This window comes from Cataglyphis hispanica, chromosome 8 (genome assembly GCF_021464435.1).
Source record: "Cataglyphis hispanica isolate Lineage 1 chromosome 8, ULB_Chis1_1.0, whole genome shotgun sequence".
Taxonomy (NCBI): Eukaryota; Metazoa; Arthropoda; class Insecta; order Hymenoptera; family Formicidae; genus Cataglyphis; species Cataglyphis hispanica.
This window is the reverse complement of record NC_065961.1, coordinates 7,442,952-7,469,290: the sequence shown is the minus strand read 5'-3', so window position 1 is coordinate 7,469,290 and position 26,339 is coordinate 7,442,952. Positions and strand designations below refer to the sequence as shown.

Sequence of the window (26,339 nt, the reverse complement as noted above, 5' to 3'; positions counted from 1 at the left end):
CTGTCGAAGGAGGCGCTGCATTCTCTTCGTCCTTTGTACATACATGAACGTAGCGGCGTTCATAGAATCCTCCAAGATCCACTGTCGGAAACTTTGGAAGTGTGTGCAGATACTAGGCGCTGCAAAATAATTGCAAGGAAACTGTGACCAATTTCAAAAGGGATCGTAGTCGATAACATCTCGACGGAAGAACTGCGCTATTACGTGGGCAAGATCAGTTTTGCAAAGTTTGAAACAAAAACCGCTATTAGAATAATCGAGGAAGACCATCGAGATGATCGGTCGAGATCACTATATATTATGCTGTTCTTGTCTTTCAGAAATGTCACGCTAAATCACAGCACAGTAACCGAGTGGCGCGGTAAACAGATGAGAATGCGTCTGGTTTGACAATCGCGATGCAATCTGTGATCATGGAAGATTTAAAGTTTAAATTTCTCGGCCTCATTAATAAACAGGCAAGCCATTTGTTTACAAATGTCTTGGCGTATTACGTATTTTGCTGTATTTTTCAACAATTAAGTTAGGTTATGTGACGCAGTGTATGAGCGATCGAATTTGACGTTTCGCTGTCAAATAGTGTCATGTGTCGCTTCTCTAGTTTTGTGATCTTTTCTTTAAGAATATTGTTATAAAAGATATAATTATCAATAAAGTGCTAATTTTGAGACATGTGATATTTCGAAAATGGGTTATATTATAATATATGTACAATGTATACATATAATTCGATTGTATATGCATTTCAAAAAATATTTAATTAATTTTGATAAATTTGTATTAGTATTATGCATTCATAATTATTAGAAGATAAAACAATAAAGAAAATAAAATTCAACTTAAAAATAATTTTTTTATTGCTGAAGTAATATAATTTATATTAATTCATCATTTTTTATAGAATACAACTAAAGTACCAATTATGGGCTTGAATCCTGATTTGCTTAATCCATCTGACTCGCAAAAATGTGAAGATTTGCGTTCCGAGGCTGATCAGTCAACCGAGAGTGAATCTGTACCACCCGATCAAGATATATTAGAGTCTATCGAAGATGTTTACTTTAAAACTGATGGCAGTTTTGATCCATCGCGCTATGAATTAGAAAAATTGCCAACAATATTACATTCCAAGGAAATTGAAAAATGTTATAAGAAACTTAAGCAACAACATCAAGTTGTTTCTAAGAAAGTATTACAACTTATCTTAGATAAGCAGAGTGCTTGTAAAGCAGAATTTGACAAAATTCTGCAGCTGCAAGAACAATTGAAAAATGTCCTAGAAATATGTAGAAAGGGAAGAACAGATCTGCAATTAGCAAAAACACAATTTACAACAGCAAGTTTAGGAATATTAGCTAATTATCAGAGACGACAAGTAGTCAAAGAACTGTTAAATAATTTGAATACTATAAAAACACTGGTAGGTTAATTTATATTTTTTATATTTTAAAACATATGATCTCTATAAAATTATAAATTCTAATATCACACGATGAATGAAATGAAAAAAATCTTTTTGCTTAAATTTAATTAATATGTTATAGCAACGTACAGGGGATCGTTTGCAGGAGCTTCTAAATGAAGGTAATTTTCCTGGAGCCATATCTCTTCTTTTGGAATGCCAAAGTGCTGCTCAGACATACAAACATTTCCACTGTATCAATGCATTGAGTGGAAAGTTGCAAGATATCTTGGAGCAAGCAGAAAGGGCCTTAGACAGTACACTCTTTGAAATGTGTACTAAATTCGATGTCACTGTATATTCCTCCATTCAAGAAGCATATGCATTATTAGGAAAGACACAATCTGCCATAGATCAATTGCACATGCATTTTAGTGTTGTCATTCATAATACCGCGTTTGCTGTTGTTCACTCTTACGCGGGAGGCGACATGAAAAGACAATATAAACAATTGTGTCAGGATGTGCCTCGTGACAAATATATAATTTGTCTCACGGAGTTGTGCAAATCATTATGGACAATATTAAGTTCATATTATCTAGTTGTAAATTGGCATAATACGCAAGAAGATAAATCTGACATTAAGAATTTAGAGGAAACTTTCAGCAAACAATATATCAAGCAGAAATTAGAGAATAGTATGGTTCGAGTATGGCACGATGTAGAAATGAAGATATCTGTATACTTGACAAATGCTGATTTAACAGACATCAAATTTGAACAATTTGTTCAGGTATTGAGTATAGTAAATAGGTAGGTAAAAACTGGATAGATAACAATAGAATTTTAGCATTTATCAATAAGTAAATAATTTTCAAAATACTTATTAATAATGTTAATTGCAGATTGATGGAGATTGGGGAAGAACTCTGCTTCAAATCGGAGAATTTGCAGGAGTCTATAAGAAAACAATCTTTATCTTACTTTTGTCATTACCATGCATCTCGTTTGGATGAATTAAGAATATTTTTGGAAAATGATGGTTGGGAATTATGTCCTGTGAAATCTAATTTTATGGCTACCCAATTATTAGAGTTTCGTAGTTTGAAACCTTCGCTCAATAACTGCAAAACATGGAACAGTTTAGATAGCTCGAATTTAAGTGACAGCGACAATTCTTCAGGAATCGATTTGCAGAAATATTTAGAGGGTGGCTCGTCACCATTCACAATAGGATTGGATGATACTATGGATGAAGATATTTTAATAAATGATGATGTATGAAAGTTATTTATATATAACATGTCTTAATACTCTTTTTTTTTAAATAATCTATACTAAAGATTGCATGTATATATATATATATATATTTTTTTTTCTCATTTAGGTTAATCTACCTGCGTATTTTTCGGATGAGTCCGATGATGATATTCCGGATGAGCTGAAACACGAATACGTCGATGAGATGGATCATGCAAGAGTTAATAAAAGGAAATGCAAACTTAAACAGTCTGGACCAATGGTCACAAACACGACATTAAGCATATTGAGAGTGTGCGGCAAATATCTACAGATGTCGAGACTTTTACGATCTATTGCGGTCACTGTCATACAGAGTATGATACAGTTTTTCGAGTTATGCTTCTATACAGTACATTTGTTCTTTACATCAGGTCTTGTAAGTTTACGTTTATGATTTTTAACTGTATTTGCATAACTTTCGACTGTGATTTGAAAATTATTTCTTTTTCAGCAAATCAACAGTGATTCTTTGTATAGTCCAAAATTAAAATTATCCTTAACACGAATCAGAGAGAGTTTGATTATTTCTGAGAACGATGCAACAGAAGAAAATAGTAATGGAAATTGTGATAAAGTAAGACAACCACAGCTTTCGTCCATCGTGAATTTATCGCAGCCCGAGAAACTTCATGGATTAACGGAACGTATTGTAGCTGTCGAGTCTCTAATATTTTTAGGACAACAATACGAAGGCCTGAAGCCTTATTTGGAGCATCTCATTGTCAATAGTCCTCAAAGAGGATTTTTACATCAATTTTATATGCAAACGATAGCATCTACTGCAGATCTGAGAAAGCCAGTTTATATGGCGGTAGCGTCGCAAGCATTTGATGTTGCGAACATCTTGAATTTAATGAACAAAGTCAATTGGGAAGTAACGGACGTCATGTCTCAACATAGTAATTATATTGATGCACTAATCCAAGTATGTGTCGATATCTATTAAGCGAAAAACCATATTAATTGTGATGTTAAAAATTGTTTATTTTTATAGGAAATATGCACCTTGAATGAAAGACTCAATGTTATCGGAACATACATTCCTTTAAATGTGGATGTTTGTAACGCGGTATGGGAAAATGTGGCTCACCTAATTACACATACCTTAGTCGAAGGGTAGGAGAATTTCTGTTACTGTATTTTTAACTACACTTGCATAATATTATAAAATCCATTCCTATTGATGGAAATATAATATTGCCACTTTAGGTTTTCCAATGCTAAAAAGTGTTCAAATGGCGGTAGAGCTCTAATGCAACTTGATTTCACGCAGCTAAAGTCAAAATTTGAAAAAATAACATCGTTGCGACCTATGCCACACAGGGAATACGTTGAATTGTACATTAAAGCATATTATCTTCCTGAGAATAGTTTCGAAGAATGGATTAAGGAACATAAGGTATTGAAATTCATAATATTATAAATGCGCGATGTTAACATGGATAATTTTTTCTCTTCTATGTACTAGTATATAATTGTTTTGCAGGAATATTCAGTTAAACATTTAGTCGGATTGATTTCGGCGACGTGTCAGAACAATAAAAAAACTCGTCAACGATTGATAGCGCTTGCGGAAGAGCAACGATCTAATAGATAGCATCCAACGATTTATTACAGATCTGTCCAAGGTTATATCGAAATAGGTAGTATTTGAAATATTTACCAATGGGAAAGAAACGATAATCGCACGTTGTTAATGTACAGTAAAACGAATTTTTTTAAATATGTTATGAAAAATGATCGGTTTAAACTATTGTATCGAATTAAGATCTTTGAGTCGCAATTACGAACCAAGCAAACCATATTTTAATATATTTATGAAGTATTCTGTATATATGTGAATCTCTCGCAGTTCTAAGAAAGGCTTTTACAATATACTAATGATTAACTTTAATGTATATATGATAAATATTTTAACACATATATATATTTTAGAGTCTAAATATAATAAGCCATGTGAGAATTGATATTAAAATGCGCATTCATAATAAAACTTCAGCTTATTTTTAATATATTAAATATATCTCGAATGCGAAAACACGCGAAGATTATACGAGAATCTCATATGAATCTAGTTTATAATTAAACTAGAGTACGAACGTGCAATTGCGTAAGAACTAAGAACTTAATATTACCACTTGATTTTACACTCAATGTTTTTAATGATCTGTATGTTATCATTTTTAGAGAAAAAATCTCAGATTTATTTATATGAAAGTATTATATTTCTCGGTAACGTTTTCTCCTCTTCTTAGAATTCTCGATTTTACATAACTCCCAATATTTTTATAAAAAGGCAAAGTACATATTAAATATATAATATAACATATTCTTTTCTTTTTTACATATCTTGTATATATCTTATATATATCTCAAATATATTAAATTTTTTTTTAATTAATAATATATATTTTATATTCTCAAAGCTAAAGTGAAGAATTTGATGAAATGTGAAGAATAATGTGATTGATATGTCATTCTACTCGCAAATAATCATATTGGCTGTTGAATGTAATAAACCCATGACTTTTCACTAAATAGGCTTTAATAATTATTTATTTTATAGATTTAATCTCTCTTTTTATGGAAACTTTAAGGATACTATAAAATATCAAAAAAACAGTAAACTATTTTTAGTATCTTCTTTTATATATATCTACGAATTATATATTATCATAAGTAACAAATATATGTTTTTAATGCATGGTATATGTATATACCCAGATAGAGCAAAAGTAATCATTTTGGTGTAATTTGGCGTCAAAATGACTACTTTTGCTATCTGTGTATGTGTGTGTGTGTGTGTGTATGTGTATATATATGTATATATACATATATATATATACAGAAAATGCATATAATTTAAAAGCAATTTTTATTATACAAATGAAGTATACAAATACATATACTTTCTAGCTTTATCGATTCTCTATTTGATAAAATTGCTATTATATTTATATTGCATTTATTTATATTTTATATACATACACCATAAACCAAAAAACTCCTGGTGCACTAATAAATTCTCTTAAAATCATCTTAATGCCTGATATTCTTTGTAGATATAATCTATTTTTTTATGCATATATCTTAAAAAGTATAGATAATTTGATGAAAAATCCTAAAGACTGTATATTAATTGAATTTTATTTTATAAGTGATAAGTTTTATAATTGAATGTATGTGTGTGTAAATAGGTTTGTGATATAACATTCAAGAGGCATGTAATTAACAATATAATGTACACTGTACACACATTATAAACTTTATTTAAACGATAGGTATAAATAGTAAATATGTAAAATAACCGAGCAACATTAATTCCCTTATTGCTGAGCCTTCCTTTTTTTCTAAAAAGTGAATAATTCGTTTTTAGAAATATTCTCATAATTGGTGCATGAGAAATTCTCTGGCTGACAGCATCAACCCATATATGTATAATATAGTGTCGATTCACGTTATGTAATATTATTTCTTATATTTCGAAGTGTTTTTTTTTTTTAACAAACCTAATTTCTTTGTGGCCCCTGATATGATGTAGTTATCAAATGTAATTACTTTGATATAAATGTCAAATCTTTGGATATATTTTAACTTAACGGGTATGTATATATAAAAGAGAAGTGATTGTATGTTTTTTTATCTCGTGTAAAGATCTCCAGCGTATTTTTCGATGGCAACATATTTTAAGATCTCTATACTTTGATATTAAATCATTTAAAAATTTTGTAGAGAGCAAGCCACACACATCTGTATTTAAAATGCTTATAAACTCTTTTTTCATATGTAAAAAATATTAATATCGTAACAAAACTATTTGCTAAACTGAGATTGAGGACTATGTACTTTTATAGAGCCCGATATTGTAATATTATTTTTATCATTCTTTTCACTATTTTATCTCTGAGAAATAAAAAAATATGAATTTAAAATATTAAGTTACTATTATATATAATTCGCTATATCATAACAAGATTATATAGTAATTACTCCTATGAATTAATCATACATAAACTTTTTTCTAATGTTATACAATTCTATGATCAGTTTTTGAATTGATATTAATGAGGCAAAATATTCTCTATAATTTATAAACAATTTTTGACTTATTGTTGATGTTATAAAGTGAAATCGTTCGTTCGTTTTTAACAAACAAAGAAATATATATATATTTATTTATAGCATTTACTTTTTTCTTTCTTTCCTATTTTTTCTGGAACGTATATTATCTTTTTGAAAAACAAATCTTTTTCTGTGTATTGTTTCTTTTCTGTCAACATTGGAAGGAGGTCATAAATTTTTTAGTTCTCATAAAGCTTTTTTTTGTAGAATATTAATGTGGATACATGGAAAAAAAAACCATATAAAACGCTCGACATCAACTTGGAATATATCAAACATATTTATATACAAAAAACTTCGTCAATTAATATCATAACATTACATTTCTTTAATGAGAAAGCGGCTTCTGTTAAAAAGCCAATGGTAAAACGTAACAATTTATCATACTTGCGTTTAAAAGAATATAGATATATATTTTTTTATATAGTTAGTACATAATACGTAATGACATTGCTATTTGAAATATTGTGAAAAAATGCAGAGATGAGAGATGAGATTGTACAAATACATGGCCATAGAGTGCTAATTAATATAGCTAATATATTCTGGAAAACAGTACTTTCGCCTGATTATGATTTTTACACAGGTAATGTCTTCAATTTTACGTCTATCTTTCTGAAGTGAAATACTTAATATTAATAGTACAGATGATGAAAAAGTTTTATGCAAACGCTTACGTCTGAAAAGTCTCTAGTCAAGAAAAGAAATCCATGATTATTTATATAATTAAAATGTTTTTCTATAACAGTCTAATTCGCTAATATATCGTGGAATGTGTAAACAAGATATCAATTTATGTCTCATCAGTATTATTTACTTGAAATTCAATTTGATTTATAATTATATCAACACTTTGAACACTTGTAAACTTCTATGAATCAAATACGAAACTGAAGTATTCTTACTAATCTTATGCTATAGATTATGCTATGAGAAATGAAACATTCACAGAAACACTTATCTCATTCGTGAAATGCCGTTTAATGGTCTGATTGTTGCGACCTAATACTATAATATGCTTTATTATCCGATACTCACTTAAATAGTAAAAAATATTGGCAGATTTAATATTGTTACGCTCTTTTTGTAACATTATTTTCTTCTTTTTTTGTTTTTGGTTTTTGAGCTCACAATATCAGTAAACCGATAACTCCATGTTGCATTGTTTTTTATATTCTGCGGCTTGTGCGTTAATCAGAACGCCAGTGATACGTTAGACATATCTTTGCATTTTTCAAATAAAATATCATTAAAAAAAAATTGTCTATATCCAGCGATTGACACAAACAGAAAGAAAAAAATATAAGAATTAAAATGTTATTTATCAAGTTGGAAGACTTATCCAAGACGTCACCAAAAAGTAATAAATTACGAACATTTTTTTCGGCACAAAAGTATAAATAGCAATAGATGTTTACTAACAGAATAATCTCGCTGCACCATATAAAGTTTAAAGTGCTGCAAATTTACTAATGGATTATGTATATGAATATTATGTAATACATGTTAGATGGCATTTTGACAACAAGATATTGCAAATTCAAAAATCTACATACTTGTAATCTGTTAAAAACTTGAGGTGCTCTCTAATTGAGAAACTCAACTCCCCTCAAATAACAATTATATAGATATTAGATAAGATCCCGCAAAGGTAAGTTATACAGTATACCAATCCTTGTGAATCCGTGAACCTCTTAATATCATAACTAGATTTTTTTCTTGTAATTTTTTGTTTTTTAACTTGTACAACTTATGTCGCATGTGAAACACTTGTGTAAATATGTTACATATACAGAGTGATGTTAAACCCGTGTCATGTAATCCTATTCAGTAAATTATTTCCAGGACTGGGATAAATAGCTAGTTAAAGGTCACATCCCTTGGTACCTCAGTTTATAATAAATTACTATTCACCTAGTATCGATATTATTGGAACACACCATTAATAGTTGTCTTTATATTGTTTCTCTTTTTCGCTTTTGCACATACAATAGCTTTGTTTGTGAAAAAGACCTCATCAAACCTATCATTGTCAGTTGTTTATCTTGACAGAGCCTCCACATGACAAATTAAAATAAAAATATAAAGCAAACGTGTATTCTCCATATATATATATATATATATATATATATATATATATATATATATATATATATACACACACACACATATATATAGCTAATTTGTGAAAAATAAATATTTGCTCATAATTTATGATTACTGGTTAACCACGTAAGGCCTTCATAAAGCCCATCTCCAGTTGTGGCACAAGATGGCTGAACGTACCAATTTCTATCTCGTATCCTAGTTAATCCCAGTTTCTCTTGTATTTCGTGCGGTTTCATTGCTAAATGAACAAATATGAACAAAAGTTTTTATGTTGTGCTAAATTATACAAAAGTATCTATAGCATATATATTTTATGTGCTAGTGAAAAATATAGATATATAATAAAATATCTTATTTATATAATTGTGGATCTGTAATATTACTTACCATCAGGAAGATCTTGTTTATTAGCGAAAATTAAGATAATCGCATCACGCATTTCCCTATCATTTATGATTCGATGAAGTTCTTGACGGGCTTCGTCGATTCTATCCCGATCTGCACAATCTACTACAAAAATAAGTCCTTGCGTCCCTGTGTAATAATGACGCCATAACGGACGTATTTTATCTTGGCCACCTACATCCTAAACACAAAGAATATATTTCATCTAAGAGAGCAAATAAATCATTAAAAATATTTTAATTAATTTACTAATCTTTGTACATTTTCATAGAGAACGAGCAAAAATTTGAAACTTACCCATACATTAAATTTAACATTCTTATAGGTAACTGTTTCTACATTGAATCCTACAGTTGGTATAGTTGTCACAGACTGTCCTAGTTTAAGTTTATACAATATTGCTATATATTTTAATTAAGGAAACAGACTTATATAAAGACATTATGTGAATTATATAATATACAATACATGACAAACTGTAATTGTCACTTATAGTAATATATTAGTTAAATTATATAAGAGCTCTGAATGTTGAAAAAGAAAGTGTGAGTGTGAAAAGTTATGTAAAAGGATACTTGTTTTTCCTGCAGCATCCAGTCCTAACATGAGAATACGCATCTCCTTGTTGCCAAAAATTTTTGACAACAACTTGCCCATTTTGCCAGCTGCGTTCTAGGCACCCGGCACCTATACTTCAAAAAATGCACAGCTTTTATTACTTTAATAAATCTCAATATGTCAAGCTTGGCTAGTAATGTCACCCATTCTGTTACAATGTCTCTCAGATATAAGGTACAGAATGTATCTTTGTTAATTACTATAAATAGATATGCATTTTAAAAGATTGCGTTTCAATAAGCTATATGTCAAGCATGCATCACTTATTACTCATACAGTGCAATTTTCTTTAAAATCGGAATGAAATAATAATAAAGATATATATGTACTAGCAAGTATATATGTTTTAATTGCATTATTATCGAGATTTTTGTTTAATACAATAATAATATCAACGATTAATTATATGCTACAGATATCTTTCAGATTCCAATCGCGTAAAGCCGGCGATGACTGATTTGTCGTGGAAAAAAAAAAAAAAAAGAAAAAAGTCTCCGTAATCGTGTCAACGAAGCTTGGCGGAAATGAAACACACAAACGCACACCCACACCCACACACAGCGTGTATCCATTTAAAGCCTGCGTTTAAATCCCACGCCTTATCTCCATCCTTATCGCCGTGCGGCATCGATTGACGATTACCTCGGTTATCTCTTAAACTCTCCGCTACGAATCTCTCATCGCGACCGGATCAGGTGCTTCGGACGACTTCGTTAACGCGGATAAACAGAGACGGTGCGGCGGTCAACCACTTCCCTTAACCTATCTGCGTGCGCGAACATTATCGGTCGCCGCCGCCACCGGCGCCGCCGCCGATGTGTTGTGTATGTATGTACAGGGTGTAGTCCTCGGCGCGCGTTATGTTTCTTCGTTTTACCTACACTCTCCGCTTTCAAAATAGATCTCCGCGAATCGTTTCGCTTGCACTCTCCGCGCTTTCTCCTGCCGGGATCTGAATATTAAGAGGATCGAGCCAGTGCAAAAATGAAGCACACACATTACATCAGAAATGTTTTCGGTAACTCAACAGACAAGAATAATCGACCGATGTTTTCCTACACTCATTTCACAACGCTTATATTTAAATTTAAAAAATTATCTCTCGCCTTAATCTATTTAATCTGTCATTCGCATTTTTGAAATAAAATTGCGAATATGTATAATTTCAAATTACAGAGATGAAGAAACGGAAAATGTAGAAACTAAAACGAAGACAATCCAATTCGAAAATATATACGGAAAGTGTAATAAAAGTGCGACTAAACATACCCCCAAAGGACGCGTATTAGAAATTAGAAGAAGAAAAACGAGCCGGGGTGCAGATGGTGCAAAAGAAAGGAGCACACGTGTCGCGGTCGTGTCGTGCCGCGCGAATTCCTGCGAAACGGGAGAAAAGGCGTGTTCGCGTGTGGGCGACCCGAGAGGGATAAGCCTTTATCGCTACAATTCGCTGACATTAGCAGAACCGTAATTACACGGTCTTTAAAATGAACGTATCCGTAAAGGGACGAAGAAACGAATCTTCCGCGACGACGGGAGACACTTCCTCGTCGTCCGTTGACAATCGACCCGATCGGTTCGATCGCCGTCTGCCGGGCGGACGCGCGAGGATTGCGGGGAAAGGCACGCGGGACAACTCACCGAGAAACATCTACGGAGCAGAGCGAGTACTTTACTGTTGACGGTACTGCGCGGACACATCACAACACTGCACATAGCTCTACGACGTCGTCGAAGAGGGAGAGGTATCGCCTGGGCATTGTCGCGCTCTCGTGGAAGCGTTATTTCATCGCCGCGACGACGGTATCATCATCGTCGTCGTCACGTCTCTTCGTAAGTCACGGGGCGCGTGCAACGCGGCGCGATCAGCGCCATCGCTCTTCGCCGACGATCACTAAATATCGAGCCTGCGAAATTATCGTTAGATAATGCAGGTCTCTTCATTTCCACCGCGCTCTTTTCCTTTTCATTTTTTTGGAATTTTTTTATTTTTTTAGCGTGCAGAGTAAATTAAGACACAATATCGACGGAAAAATGATATTGACGATTATAAAACATCAAATATAAAATAAATTTGTTCATTTTCATAGTTTTTTTTTTTTTTTAAAGTATTATGTATTTAATTTTTAATGTATATTTTTTTACATATACTTTTTAATCTTTGAAAAGAGAAAGGAGAAGAAAGTGCGCTTTGAAATCTTTTTCATATCTGTTTGCTTTAATTAAGATGCAAGATTTATATAAAAAAATAAAAAACAAGCAAAACAAGAAAGTATAGAAACGGCAACTTTAAAGACTGACAAATTTGTTATCACTACAATGATATCAGAGGAACCTTCTTTTTCCATTAATATTTAAAGAAACATTTCGACAATGTTTGAACAAGTATGTATTATGATTTTTATTTGATAAAACTTAATACTCATATTATCTTGTAACGTATATGTCATCATAACAGTAACAGTAACAGACTTATCAGTCATTTCCTTTTGCAAAGATTAAGACCGATATATAACTAAATATGAGAATATTAGATTATTTAAAAAGATAAAAATACAAAAACATATAAATATGATATAAGAAAATTATTCAAACTCTTGCTTGTGTGTATGTTATTAGTAATAAGCGGCGAATTTTTTAATGAATTTTTTACATTCATGGTTTTTTTTCTTAAAGTTGAAAATATTCTTTTTATTGTTTCAAATATACAGAAAGTAAAGAGGAGAAAGACGAAAAGAGAGATAAATTAAATGACCCATTATCATTAATTATTGCTACATTCGATATTTATAAACATCCAAATAATTAATTAATATACGAATAATTTATTATACATCGTTTCTCACAGAAATATTGATTTTTTTATTATTTTCTCTGTTTTATATAATTTGGAAGAAATATTTTTCAAATTACATACAAATCTTCGCGAATCAACTCAAATGGAAGGTACGAAAATCGAAATCAGAATCACGATCACGATTGAAACGCATTCAAAACTGCAACATTATATTAAATGAGAAGAGACAGAGAAAGAGAAAACCGGTAAAATACCAGTTTCTCCAAAATCAGGAATGTCACCGCCAAGTCGACGAATACGTGAGTAAAATCGCTCGAAAATTCTTGTCCGAGAAGTTATCTGTGCGAGCATTGCTCTCGAGTGAAGGTCATTCACTCTTTCGCTGCAACCTTTCACCTTTCGCGCCTGCCGGCGCGCCGGGCCGGAATAGGGCCGAAAAGAAAATCTTCATTTTACATAAGTATTTTATAACGGCTTGTGCGAATTTCATACAAGCGCTTTATCACTTTATGTGCCATCTCTTTTGTTCAGTTCAATCATTGGAATAAAGGATGAACGACCCGCTGAATGTGCAGGTTATCCACCGTTATCGTCGTGGAAGAGATGATTTTTCTCAGCGTCGACAGCTATGGCCGGCGACAGCTCATCGGGATGGTGGCGAAGAAAAGGAGAATTATACATGTAAAGAAGTCCGGCCGAGCGGGAGGGGTCGATAAGAGAAATCGAATCGGGCTACGTGGAATCGTGAAAGTGAAGGTGAACGTCGCCGCTGCGAGATAGGCCGATCGAGCCCGATGAATACCTGTTGCTGGACCGTTACTGGTCTCTCCCTATCGTCCGATCGTTTTTTTCCTCGTTCGTTCTCGCATCATTGACGTACACTGCTGTATCGAGGAATTTATCTACGGATTACACGCGAAACGATAAACGTCGCACGCGATAAAGTGGTATATTGTACACAAGTCTGCGCGCAAGTGTCAAACGCAGTCTGTCGACGAGTATGGAAGATCTAAAGAAGAAATTGAGCGAGTACAATCAAGAACATCTGCTCAGATTTTGGGAGGAGTTGACAGACGAGGATAGAAACCAATTAGAGAATGATATAGAAGAGTTGGATCTGCAAGAGACTATTGCGTATTTTAAGAATGCTGTGGAATCCTCCCAGCGTATTGGTCAAGGTACATTGGATGACAAGGTACGACCAATCGACGAGACAAAAATTGCCTCTGCTAAGACTTCAACGAAGGAAGAATTGAAGAAGTATGAGGAACTTGGTTTGACAGAAGTCGCTGAGAGCCGTGTTGCTGTATTATTGATGGCAGGTGGCCAAGGCACGCGTCTAGGAGTGACTTATCCCAAAGGAATGTACGATGTCGATTTGCCATCTCATAAAACTCTCTTCCAATTGCAAGCGGAAAGAATACTTCGTTTGCAAAATATGGCAGAACAACATTGTGGAAAACGTGGAGAGATTACTTGGTACTAAAAAATATCTTTGTTAATTGAGAATACGTATAACGTATCATAAGAAAAAGATGATATGGAGAAAAAGATCGATTAAATTTTATTTATTTTTTTTCTTTTTCAGGTACATCCTCACTAGCGATGCTACTCACGATACCACTGTCGCATATCTCAGCCAACATAATTATTTTGGTTTAAACGAAAAAAATGTCAGAGCCTTTAAACAAGGTATGTTGCCATGTTTTACCTTTGACGGGAAAATTATTTTGGATGCCAAACATCGGATTTCTAAAGCACCCGATGGCAACGGAGGATTGTATCGCGCATTGAAAAATCATAAAATATTGGACGATATGGTGCAGCGTGGTATCCGAAGTATTCACGCACATTCCGTGGACAATATCTTAGTGAAAGTAGCGGATCCTATATTTATAGGATATTGTTTGCTCTCCGAAACGGATTGCGGAGTTAAAGTTATTGAAAAATCTTCTCCTTCTGAAGCGGTTGGCGTAGTTTGTAAGGTATATGTACTTTTATATATTTTTTTGTGTTACAGATTAAATGTATATTTTGTATAAATACTTTGTACAATCTAAAATTTTTGTCCTGATTAATGTAGGTGGAGGATCATTATCAAGTAGTAGAATATAGTGAGATCACGAAGGAGACCGCGGAACTTCGTCATGATAATGGACAACTGGTATACAATGCCGCCAACATATGCAATCATTACTTCACGATTGACTTTCTAAAAGATATTGCATACTTTCATGAAAAAGATTTGATTCTACACGTGGCGAAGAAGAAAATTCCTTACGTCAATGATGAAGGGGAAAGAATTACTCCGAAAATTCCGAATGGTATCAAAATAGAGAAATTTGTGTTTGACGTATTTCCTTTCGCGAAGAATTTTGCGGTTTGGCAGGGAACTCGCGAGGAAGAATTCAGCCCATTGAAGAATTCAAATTCCGCTGGTAAAGATTGCTCGAACACTGCTCGCACCGATCTGTTCAATCTACATAAGAAATGGTTACTGAATGCAGGCGCGAAGGACGTCGGCGACAGTGTCGAGATCTCTCCTTTACTTTCATACGCGGGAGAGAATCTGTATCAAATCGCAAATAATCAATCTTTCGCAGGACCGCAAGTTCTTGAATAATAAAAATATGAATGAAAAAGATTCCGCCGACCTATGTAACGAGATATCTTGGAAACAACATTGACATTTACATTCCTCTGTGATGAAATAAGATTAAGTGTGAGTAATATCATTTAATTATCATAACAATTATATTTTGTAATATTGGTTTTGAGATTTATATACAACTTCCAAGCTTTCAAAATTAAAAATCATGTTTACAATGATGGAGCTGGTTACTGTCTAAATGAGAGAAATAAACATATAAATAAGCATGATATTAATAACTTTGCATCGAATTTTCGGCTGATACAAATTAAAGTATATATAATTTGATGATAATCTCACAATATATTGTAAGCGATATATATAATCTACAAACATTATTATTTTTATATACTGTTATGTATGTTAAATAAAAATTGAATATATAAAAATTTTTAGTTATTAGTGAATCTTAAACTATGCTTAGATTAGTAATTTTCATTTTTATTATAGCCAAGTTCAAGTTTAAAAAATAAATATTTTAAAAACAAAAAAATTTCATTGTATAAACTGCTTTTATGAGATTAGTATTATTTACAAAAGATGTACTTTAGATTATATTAAAGAAATAAAGTTTCGGATTTCTTTAATCAACAAATCATAATGAATAGAATATTTAGACATGGTGCAATCAGAAAACCTTAAATGTGAAAATGGAAGACATTAATATCTGTGTAGCATACATAAGAAATGTTAAAATTATAATATTGTTCAATCATTTTACATAACGGGAAAAATTTTAAATTTGCGAATAATGAAGATGTGTCTCTTAATGAAAAGAAGAAATATTTTATAAATTGTAAGATTCTAAAATGCATTTTTGAAAATATACAATGACAAGAGATCTGTGTCATTTCTTAAGAAGTTTCATAAATAGAAAAATTAAAATTAGAATATATATGAACGCGTGTTTTTATAATATAAATATTCATTATTTTAAATCAAGTACTTATACCTTTTCACAAGCCAAGGTCATTTTCATGTATGTTTACCCCATTACAAAGATAATAACCGATTTCTCGTAGCTCGTAGCACACGTACTTTTTAAATTTCGTTTTATAAACATTGTTTAAACCAGATTAATAATCATGGATGAGAATGTGAGAATCATAAATGAATATTATACTAATCTAGAATATAATATAAATGATAAGAAGGTTAGTATGAATATGAATTATATATAAACGTTTTAATAAATTATATATAAATTATTAATACGTCAATTGTGAAACTTAAATTAAGAATTATTAAAGAAAAAAACAGAAAATATTTTGTCTATATTGTAAATAAATAGATAGTACTTTTTTTTAGGAAGCGTTAAAGATAATATCTGATTTATATTTGGAATTAAACATTGAAGATGCCAATAATTTTGCAATTAGGTAAATAAATGTATAAATTTCATCAAATAACGTAGTAAGAATGTGAAAGCTTTTATTTTTCTCATGTTTGTAACATATACATATATTTATTTATTTATTTATTTTCTTTTAATTTTTTTTTACAGATTCAGCGAAACAGCAATATTAATACAAGATAATTTTCTTCTTTTTGCATCCGTTTGTGAACATATAGATGTAGTTAACAGTATTCTTGATTATTTAAAATATTTTAGTGTGCAATTTATGCATGATACGAACAGTACGTATAATAATATGCCTATATATATGAAAATATATTGATATTATATTCTTTGTATTTTTATGATAATTTTATTTTATTTATAATAATATCATATAATATACATAAGATTTTTTGTTTTCTAGGTGAATTTAAGAATAAATTTTTTTTAATCGCATCGTTGATGACTACAATTTTTAATATAAGTTTAGAATCAGAAATACAACTATTTTTGGAAAATGCTATCATGTAATTAATCAGTGTAAAATATTTTTTACTTGATATTTATTAAGAATATAATAAATCAATAATTTCTTTTATCATATTAAAATAGATTTTATCACATTTTATATATATTATACTTTTATATTTTAGTAAAGATTCGAAGGTACAATATGATGAAATATACAGACGTGCTAAATATTTATTTTCAAGTAAGAAAATTATACACTTAAAATATAATTTAAATATAACTTTCATATTAATGTAATATTATTTTTTCATATCTTCAAAAAGTTTTGAGTATTAAAAATTAATAATAAAATAATAAAATTAATAATTTCATATATTAATAATAATATAAGATTAATAATTTAATTTAATTTAATTTAAAATTAATAATTTCATATATTAATAATAATATAAGATTTAATACTTTTTGTATATACAGTATTTTTTAAATTTTATTAATAGAGCAAAAGATTGATGTGATACTTCTTGAAGAATCAGATTTGTATGCATTTTATAGCTATTTGAAAATTAAAAACGTTATATCTAGTTTAAATAAAATTTGGGTCCATGTATCAATAAAAAAGGCTTTTAAATGGCATATAAAGAAATATTTTGGACACTTAAGTGTTCCCACTTATATATTTCAATCAAAGCAAGAATTATTTTCAGTAGAATTATTTTATATGGAATTTAGAATATTTTCCATATGGTCAGAAGATATTATAAGTGCAAGAAATTTAGCCATGTCCTTGAAGGTATATCATTTAAATTATAAACACGATTTTGTTGCATTGCGGTTATTAAAGCAATCTTTTCTTTTAACAGGGACAGGTTGTATTTATAAATACACATATGAATTTTTGTGCTAGTATCTTACTACCTTACACAAAAAACCTTGGCCCTAACTTTTACTTTCAAGATAAATCTAATTATGAATGCTTAATAAATTTAGAAACAGATTATAATCTGTTTTTTAACAAATATCATTTGTTTTATAATGGCATGTGGCAAAAACCTATAACAAATACATATTGGAAATACAATGATATTTTATTGGCAAATGCAACATGGTACAAATAGACACTTCTCTGATCTTATTTTGTAATAATTTTTGAATTAAAAAAATTAAGATATTAAATGTTTAACTTAATCATTTAATCATTTAATTTATTGTAGTGAAGATGTTATAAGATGTATGGAGTCAGCTGCACAAGGATTTAAAATTTGGAGTGCTAAGTCCATTAATTCTAGAATGCATGTATTATCGCAGCTTGCATTAATATTAGAATACAAAAAGTATGTAAATTATTAAAAAGTGTTTCTATATTTCTATTTTTTAATTTTAATTTATTATTTAATTTTGATAATTTTTTAATAATTTTCTTTTTTCTCTTTCTCCTTTAGTGAATCTTTATTAGCGAATATAATATCAAAATGGTTAAAATTGCCATATTTCTATTTTAATCAATTGACTCGTCATGACATTGAATTTAAACAACAATTTGAAATAACAGAAGTTCGTATACCAAGAGGTGTTATTCTTCTTGAAGAGAAAGACAAAATTACTATGTTTCGTGAATTAACACAAAGTTTAATTACTGGCAATTCTATTATTGTGATATGTAATCCAGATGTGTGTACTCTACCATCTTATTGTGACATGTTTTCAACAGCTATTATACCACCAGGTGTTATAAATTTCTTGTCAAGTAAATGTATGAAGCATATTGAATATGATAAACTTACAGCATTAAATCCAAAAGAAATATATACATATCTTACTATGAACAAATATATTATAGTTTGCGTTAAATAATTTTAACATAGCATGTACTTTAATGTTATTCAGTTATTAGAGATTGAGTTAAGATTGAATTAAGATTTAATATCATTTTATAGTACACAAATTATAAATATACATATGTGTTCACGCATTATTTATAAAAATATTACATCATAAATATTTATTTTTAGAATGATTCTCATTACAGTTATCTATTAATTAATCTTTTGAAATAAATTTATAGTGAAATAGTAATTCCCCTGTCTTCCCCTTTCTACATCATGATATTCTCTAATTTTATCACGAAAGATTGTTCATTACGATTGTTAATTGAAAATGTGTCAAAATTATAAATGTGTTGTTTAAATATTGTGAAGTTTATGTTTTAATCTTTTGTTTTACATGTATCATAATTATTCAATAAAATACTACTTACAATAACAGTGAGTCACGAATAAATAATAAAAAAGGCTAAACATAAGAGTAACAATAAAATAAAAATATTTCTTCTTAGTGTAATATTATATTTTTAAAATGTTTTGCATAATCACTGGTTTATAGTGTTTTATTGCATATCTTATTTCATTACTATTATTACTATTAGAAAATATTATTAGTTTTAAAATACTTTGTATATAATCAATTTGTTGCTCTGTCAAAATATATATTTTTTTGCACAAATACAAGGTCGTTTTTCTGTATTTATAATCATTCTTGTGAAAAAGTAACGTGTATAACGCGTGTGATCAATCTTTCGTAGACATATATATTTATAATTCTTTATTTAATCTTATTTTATAAAATATTTTTGGAATCAGATTAGTAATAATGCATAATCGTGTAAAAACTATTAACAAATGTTATAATAATTTAGAATATAGGAAAAATAATAAGAAAAAAGTAAGTATATGAATAAATATATGTATATATTATATATATATATATATATATATATATAATGTATTAAAGGATTTAATATGGTTCATATTGAAAACAAAGAGAGAAAATTTAATCTCTATTTCTTGTAAAATATGTAATACTATTTCGTATATATGTACTTTAGGAAGCATTAATAAAAATATCCAATTTATTTAAAGAATTAAAATTTGAGGATACAGATACTGTAGCAATTAGGTAAATATACTTGAATAATTTGAGATACAATTGATATAATAAGATGTAAAAGTTGCTTTTACAATGTAGATATTTATAATTTATATACGTATATTATATTTGGATTTTTGTTTGTAGATTCCTGCATACAGCATCACTAATAGAAAAGCATTTGAATCTTTTTATGATAGTTTGCCAACATGTAGATGTAGCTACCTCTATTCTTAACTATTTCTATTACTTTGGTACGATTTGTATGTTTAATTCATCATGGAATTTTGGTATGCATATAATAAAGCAATTAGCTAGTAGCAATTAGATTGCAATTATAATAATAAAAATATGTTAATAATATTATATAAAATTTGTTTGCATCCCTATTATAATTTTATTGATCATATATCCAAATAACAATGGCATACCATCACTATAACATCACATATTATAAACAAAATTTTTTTGTTCTCTAGATGACCGCATTTATATAAGCATATGCGCAATACTTACAATTTTCAATATTTATAAAGAAGAATCTATACAGGAATTTTTGGAAACTGCCATTATGTAATTATATAGTATAAAAATTTTTATACTGCATTACGTTAATTAACCATTATTTATTAGTAAAATTGATATTCATATTTCATAAATTATGTTTATATTTTAGTATGGAACCACAAATACAGACATATTATAAATTTAAAAAAAATGCATGTAAGAAAAACTTTATCATAAGATATAACTCTAAATCATATCTTTATCTTATAATTAATCATTTCAATATTTATATAGCCCATCAGACAGAAACAATGATACTTCTCGAAGAGTCAGACTTGCACGCAGTTATTAATTATTTGAAGTTTAAAAACATAAACGGTCTACATAAAATTTGGATCCATGAATCAATAGCACAGACTTTTATGTGGCACTTTAAGAAATGTTTTGGATGTCTATATTCATATCCTATTCATATATTTCAATTAAAGCAAGAATTAATTACATGTTATGCATCTAAATGTAATATATATATGGAGAATAAAATAAATATAACATCCATATGGTCAGAAGATATTATAGCTGCAAAAAATTTAGCAAGAACTTTAAATGTACATTTTTAAAAATTATGCAACATAATATTGTCAAACTGATTGCCAAACAAGTGTTATCGAAACATATTTTTTTTTTTCAGCAACAAATTATATTTATAAATACACATATGGATATTTGTCCCGATGTTATACTTACACATTTTAATACAAATCTCAAATCATTATTCTGGTTTTCGGATTTACAAGAGACATGTACAAATCCAACGCATAAAATTAACTCAACATGTAATCTATTTTATAATGGCATGTGGCAAAAACCTAAGAAAAATACATATTGGATACATAAAAATATTTTATTGGCAAATGTAACTCGGTATAAACATTTATCTACAATAATGTTTATATTCCAAAATGTTTAACAAAATATATTAAAGTTAATAATAATTATTTAATTTATTGTAGTGAAGATGTTTTGGAGTGTATTGATTCAGCTCAAAAAGGATTCATCACTTGGAGTACTATGCCTAGTGAGTCTAAAATGCAAATATTATCTAATTTTGCAAACACATTAGAATGTAATGGGTATGTTGAATCTTCTTATAATATCATTTCTTATATATGTTTGTATCTGTTAATTCTTTCTTGATATACTTTTTTACTTACTTGATTTTCTTTTTTTTTTGTAGTAAATTTTTATTAGCCAATATAGTATTAAAATGGATAAAAATGTCCTATATTGCTGGAAAGACAATAGATTGCTATCAAAATAAAAGATTTGAAGTAATACAAATTCGTAAGCCACAAGGCACTATTATTCTTAAGGAGAAAGATGAAATCACTTTGTTTCGTGAATTAACGCAAAGTTTAATTATTGGCAATTCTGTCATTGTGATATGTGATCCAGATTTGTGTATTCTGGCAGCATATTGTGACATGTTTAAAATATCTGGAATACCTCCGGGTGTTATAAATCTCTTATCAGGTGAAAATCTAGAGAACGTTCAATATACTAATTTTGCAAATTCAACATCAACTGAAGCATGTGATGGACTTACCGTAATACAGTGTATTGTAACATCACGTCAATAATTTTAATAAGATACCATATGTGCTCTAATATTTATGATATATCTGTATATACAAATAAGCACTCATATATTTAAATATTATAATTAAAAAAAAACAATATCTCTTATTATTGAGTTCTTCAATTAATTTTTTAAAACAAAATTGATAGATTCAAATAGCTTTATATACGCCGACCCTTATACATATATGAAGCTATCTTCTAACTGAGTGTTATAAAATATTGTGTTATGATTTTTAAAGATGTTAAAATTATAAGTATATTAGTTAGATTAATATATTATACATATAATTTATTTTGTTTTAATATTTTGTTTCGTATATCTCCTAATTAAATACCACACATAATTATAATATTAATCAATTAAAAAAAAAGATTAAACAAATTTACAAAATAAAAACATATAATATTTACAATAAATGCTCTAGACACAAGACATTTCTAATTTTCTGATTTTTAAACCAAAGATCAGAAAGGCATTAAATATGTATATAAAAGAAATTTCAAGTTATATTATTCTATCATATTTAACTTTAATGTCACTAATAATATAAATTTGTTTTAACAAAAATAAAATATTTTGAATAATAGAATAGTAAAAAAAAACGCGCGCATAAGAAGAATTTAAATAAATGTAGAAAAATGAATCTGTTATTTCTTAAGAAATTTTATATATAAGATAATTAAAAAGGTGGATGTTTGTGTGTCTCTCCGTAATATAAACTCTCGTTACATTCTTCTTTTTTCAATTTTCTTTCAATTTTTATTTTAATAGTATTATAAAAATGTTATTAAGCATTATATAGCATTAAAATGTTTCATATTATCACTGTGGTTCTGTATCAATACATATAATTTTTTTGCATAAACACAAGGTTGTCTACATTTTGTATTTACAAACATTATGCAAAGGTAATAACCGATCTCTCGTAAATACATATACATGTGTAATTCTTTCTCTCTAATCTCGTTTTATAAACTAGTGTTTAAGTCAAATTAATAATCATGCATAATCGTGTAAAAATTATAAATAAATATTATACTAATTTAGAATATGATAAAAATAACACGGAAAGCGTGAGTATAAATATATATATATATATATATATATATATATATATATATATACTGTTTATTATTGTTTATTACTATCTCTTTTACATATTTTTTTAGGAAAAAGTAGAAAAAATATTCCGTTTATGTAACGAATTAAATTTTGAGAAAACTGACAAATCGTCACATAGGTAAATAGATATTTAAATTTAAGCTATAAATATGTGATAAAAGTGTAAAAAAAGTGTAGTTTTTATTTTTGTCACATTTATATCTAATTTTTCATGCTTATAGATTTTTTCACGCAGCATCATTAATAGAAAAGCATTTGAATCTTTTTAAGTCAATTTGTGAACATGTAGATATAATTACTTCTCTCCTTGATTATCTTTATCATTTTGCTGCAAGTTTTATGCTTGATTTAAAATGCAGTGGTATGCATTAATAATATCTTTGCAATTATAATTTTAATAAATATATTAATATTACATGTTATTCGTGTCCTTTTAAATTAAATAATTTTACTTTATATATATTTATATATGAAATTCTTTTAATAACTACAGATGAAAATATATCGCCAAGTATGTCAATAATGTTTACAATCAACAGCATGTGTATAGATAATGCAGTAGAACTATTTTTGCAATTTGCCATCATGTAATTATTCTTTGTAAAAATTCCTATACTCTATTATATTATTTGATTAATATATAATTAATTATTATTATATTAAAATTTATATTATCGATATTTTATTTTTAGTCCGAAAGATCAAATGGAGGTATACAAGAGTTACAAAAAACACTTACGTAAGGAAAATACTTATATATACTTATATAATTTATATATAAAATTATATCTTTTTCTTACAATTAATTACTTCAATATTTATATAGTACAACATTTTGAAATGATACTTTTCGAAGACTCAGACTTGTATGCAGTTATTGATTGCTTGAAGCTTAAAAGCATTACGTATAATTTACATAAAATTTGGGTTCAAGAATCAATAGCACAGACTTTTAAATGGCATGTTAAGAAATGTTTCGGGTATTTGGATATTCCCATTTATATATTTCAATCAAAGCAAGAATTATTTACATTTCATACATTCAAATGTCATATAGAGATAGTATCTGAAATGAATATACTATCCATATGGTCAGAAGATGTTACAGCTGCAAAAAACTTAGCAGAAACCTTAAATGTACATCATTAAAATTATATAACATAATATGCCTTTCTATAACATATATTTCCAAATTGAGCTATTAAAACAATGTTTCTTTTTAACAGCAACATATTGTATTTATAAATACACACATGGATTTTTGTCCTGGTGTCATAATTCCATATGCAAATGTAAATCTTAAATCATTAGATATATCTTTCAATTTATCTCAATTGAATGAGCATACATGTTTAAATCCAATAATTCCAACAGATCATAAAGGTTTAACATATAATCTGTTTTATAATGGCATATGGCAAATACCTATTAAATATACATATTGGGTACATAATAACATTTTGTTGGCAAATGCAACATGGTACAAATACAAAAATCTTATTTATATAATTTTTTAATTAAAATAGTTTAACATTATATTTGAATTTGTAATCATTTAATTTATTTAGCGAAGATATTTTGAAGTGCATTGATTCAGCTACAACTGGATTCGAAATTTGGAATACTATGTCTAGTAAATCTAGAATGAAAATATTATCTAATTTTGCATCCACATTAGAATGCAATGGGTATGTTAAATCATCCTATAATATCTTATTTCTCGCATATTTGTATGTGTTTATTTTGTCTTATACTCTTTTTTTGATTATATCCTTTTTTAGTAAACTTCCATTGGCTTCAGTGATATCACAATGGATAAAGTTGTCATACATTGATGGAAGTCTAGTACAATGCTATCAAAATGAAAGATTTGAAGTAATAAAAATTCGTAAGCCACAAGGCACTATTATTCTTAAGGAGAAAGATGAAATCACTTTGTTTCGTGAATTAACGCAAAGTTTAATTATTGGCAATTCTGTCATTGTCATATGTGACCCAGATTTGTGTACTTTGGCACCATATTGTGATATGTTTAAAATATCTGGAGTACCTCCAGGTGTTATAAATCTTTTGTCAAGTCAAAACACTGATTTTAGATATGATATCATTAATAATAATACTTCCTCAGTAGATCATAATACATACAATTGTCTTACTATAATGAAGCATATTATAATTCCTCATAAATAATTTTAGTAATATGGCATGTGTTCTAATATTTATGATGAATTTATATAGATATAAACTTAAGTATAAACATGTATATATTTATTATAATTACAAAAATACAATTTCTTTCAATTAACTTTTTTAAATAAAATTATAAAATCAAATAACTTTTTCCGCCAATTTTTATATTATGGCATGCTCCCTAACTTAATGTTATAAGGATAATAGATTATATGTTATATTTATCATTATAAATGTCAGATTGTGTTGATTATAAAAATGTCAAAATTATAATGTATGTTGATATTAGATTAGTATTGTATAATTTGTTTTAATCCTATACTTTACATATATCACGATTAATAATGTTCAATTAAAATTTAGCATAAATGTAAATCGATGTACGAATAGCTTTTTTATTCGAAAATAACTTTAAACTTAACTGATATTCACGAAACACATATTGTTTACTGTCTCCATCTTCGTTCACCATTTGAAAAAAAAATGGAACGGAGACCGCGATATTTGATATGTCATAGGACATATCAAATACATAGACGAAACATATTCTGTGAGAGAATATATCAATTGGATACAATGCCTATTGGCTACGTGAAAATATGATTTTTTGATTGGTCAATTGCTGATTAGTCTAGGCATCGATAAGAGTAGTTATGTTCAATCGCACTGTGTCTATGTTAATTGTATGTTTTTTGCTGAAAAGATCTCATAGTGAAATTACATTTGTCACTAGATGTG

At 28.6% G+C, this 26,339-nt stretch overlaps 6 protein-coding genes across 17 annotated transcripts; 5 read left to right on the top strand and 1 right to left on the bottom strand.

The window, feature by feature from the left end:
• Nucleotides 1–48: 48 nt before the first annotated feature.
• LOC126851533 (syndetin) lies at nucleotides 49–7,902 on the top strand. Of its 2 annotated transcripts, none has more exons than XM_050595608.1 (10): nucleotides 49–204; nucleotides 321–458; nucleotides 902–1,420; nucleotides 1,545–2,215; nucleotides 2,308–2,680; nucleotides 2,790–3,080; nucleotides 3,156–3,629; nucleotides 3,699–3,820; nucleotides 3,914–4,103; nucleotides 4,191–7,902. In XM_050595608.1, the coding sequence occupies exons 2-10, from the start codon at nucleotides 399–401 to the stop codon at nucleotides 4,299–4,301; spliced, it is 2,811 nt and encodes a 936-aa protein (XP_050451565.1). In that variant the 5' UTR covers nucleotides 49–204; nucleotides 321–398; the 3' UTR covers nucleotides 4,302–7,902. The 2 variants fall into 2 exon arrangements, with proteins under 2 accessions (XP_050451565.1, XP_050451566.1); XM_050595609.1 differs by having other exon boundaries at nucleotides 49–227.
• Nucleotides 7,077–11,748, bottom strand: LOC126851584 (ADP-ribosylation factor 6). 4 transcript variants are annotated; one of them, XM_050595697.1, is made up of 6 exons: nucleotides 11,600–11,748; nucleotides 9,916–10,027; nucleotides 9,638–9,741; nucleotides 9,323–9,521; nucleotides 8,985–9,173; nucleotides 7,077–8,926 (listed from the first exon to the last, which is right to left on the bottom strand). In XM_050595697.1, exons 2-5 carry the CDS (start codon nucleotides 9,995–9,997, stop codon nucleotides 9,031–9,033), a joined length of 528 nt encoding a protein of 175 aa, XP_050451654.1. In that variant the 5' UTR covers nucleotides 9,998–10,027; nucleotides 11,600–11,748; the 3' UTR covers nucleotides 7,077–8,926; nucleotides 8,985–9,030. The 4 variants fall into 4 exon arrangements, with proteins under 4 accessions (XP_050451654.1, XP_050451651.1, XP_050451655.1 ...); XM_050595694.1 differs by having other exon boundaries at nucleotides 8,989–9,173; XM_050595698.1 differs by having other exon boundaries at nucleotides 8,989–9,173; nucleotides 9,916–10,032; nucleotides 11,600–11,741.
• On the top strand, nucleotides 11,649–15,687 carry LOC126851563 (UDP-N-acetylhexosamine pyrophosphorylase). 5 transcript variants are annotated; one of them, XM_050595656.1, is made up of 4 exons: nucleotides 11,649–11,795; nucleotides 13,287–14,234; nucleotides 14,344–14,740; nucleotides 14,839–15,687. In XM_050595656.1, exons 2-4 carry the CDS (start codon nucleotides 13,756–13,758, stop codon nucleotides 15,376–15,378), a joined length of 1,416 nt encoding a protein of 471 aa, XP_050451613.1. In that variant the 5' UTR covers nucleotides 11,649–11,795; nucleotides 13,287–13,755; the 3' UTR covers nucleotides 15,379–15,687. The 5 variants fall into 5 exon arrangements, with proteins under 5 accessions (XP_050451613.1, XP_050451616.1, XP_050451614.1 ...); XM_050595659.1 differs by having other exon boundaries at nucleotides 11,651–11,795; nucleotides 13,331–14,234; XM_050595657.1 differs by having other exon boundaries at nucleotides 11,673–11,791.
• Nucleotides 15,688–15,917: 230 nt separating this feature from the next.
• LOC126851557 (uncharacterized) lies at nucleotides 15,918–19,606 on the top strand. The gene is made up of 9 exons (XM_050595647.1): nucleotides 15,918–16,559; nucleotides 16,714–16,784; nucleotides 16,910–17,043; nucleotides 17,169–17,271; nucleotides 17,398–17,456; nucleotides 17,716–18,008; nucleotides 18,079–18,323; nucleotides 18,430–18,549; nucleotides 18,658–19,606. Exons 1-9 carry the CDS (start codon nucleotides 16,491–16,493, stop codon nucleotides 19,067–19,069), a joined length of 1,506 nt encoding a protein of 501 aa, XP_050451604.1. The 5' UTR covers nucleotides 15,918–16,490; the 3' UTR covers nucleotides 19,070–19,606.
• A 170-nt stretch (nucleotides 19,607–19,776) lies between these two features.
• Nucleotides 19,777–22,517, top strand: LOC126851561 (uncharacterized). The gene is made up of 9 exons (XM_050595653.1): nucleotides 19,777–19,936; nucleotides 20,100–20,170; nucleotides 20,288–20,430; nucleotides 20,620–20,713; nucleotides 20,817–20,863; nucleotides 20,942–21,255; nucleotides 21,339–21,571; nucleotides 21,661–21,780; nucleotides 21,885–22,517. Exons 1-9 carry the CDS (start codon nucleotides 19,865–19,867, stop codon nucleotides 22,285–22,287), a joined length of 1,497 nt encoding a protein of 498 aa, XP_050451610.1. The 5' UTR covers nucleotides 19,777–19,864; the 3' UTR covers nucleotides 22,288–22,517.
• Nucleotides 22,518–23,171: 654 nt separating this feature from the next.
• On the top strand, nucleotides 23,172–26,059 carry LOC126851551 (uncharacterized). 4 transcript variants are annotated; one of them, XM_050595639.1, is made up of 9 exons: nucleotides 23,172–23,362; nucleotides 23,459–23,529; nucleotides 23,633–23,772; nucleotides 23,905–23,998; nucleotides 24,104–24,150; nucleotides 24,238–24,548; nucleotides 24,638–24,891; nucleotides 24,980–25,099; nucleotides 25,193–26,059. In XM_050595639.1, exons 1-9 carry the CDS (start codon nucleotides 23,291–23,293, stop codon nucleotides 25,599–25,601), a joined length of 1,518 nt encoding a protein of 505 aa, XP_050451596.1. In that variant the 5' UTR covers nucleotides 23,172–23,290; the 3' UTR covers nucleotides 25,602–26,059. The 4 variants fall into 4 exon arrangements, with proteins under 4 accessions (XP_050451596.1, XP_050451595.1, XP_050451598.1 ...); XM_050595638.1 differs by having other exon boundaries at nucleotides 24,980–26,059; XM_050595641.1 differs by lacking the exons at nucleotides 23,459–23,529; nucleotides 23,633–23,772 and having other exon boundaries at nucleotides 23,270–23,362; nucleotides 24,980–26,059.
• Nucleotides 26,060–26,339: the final 280 nt, after the last annotated feature.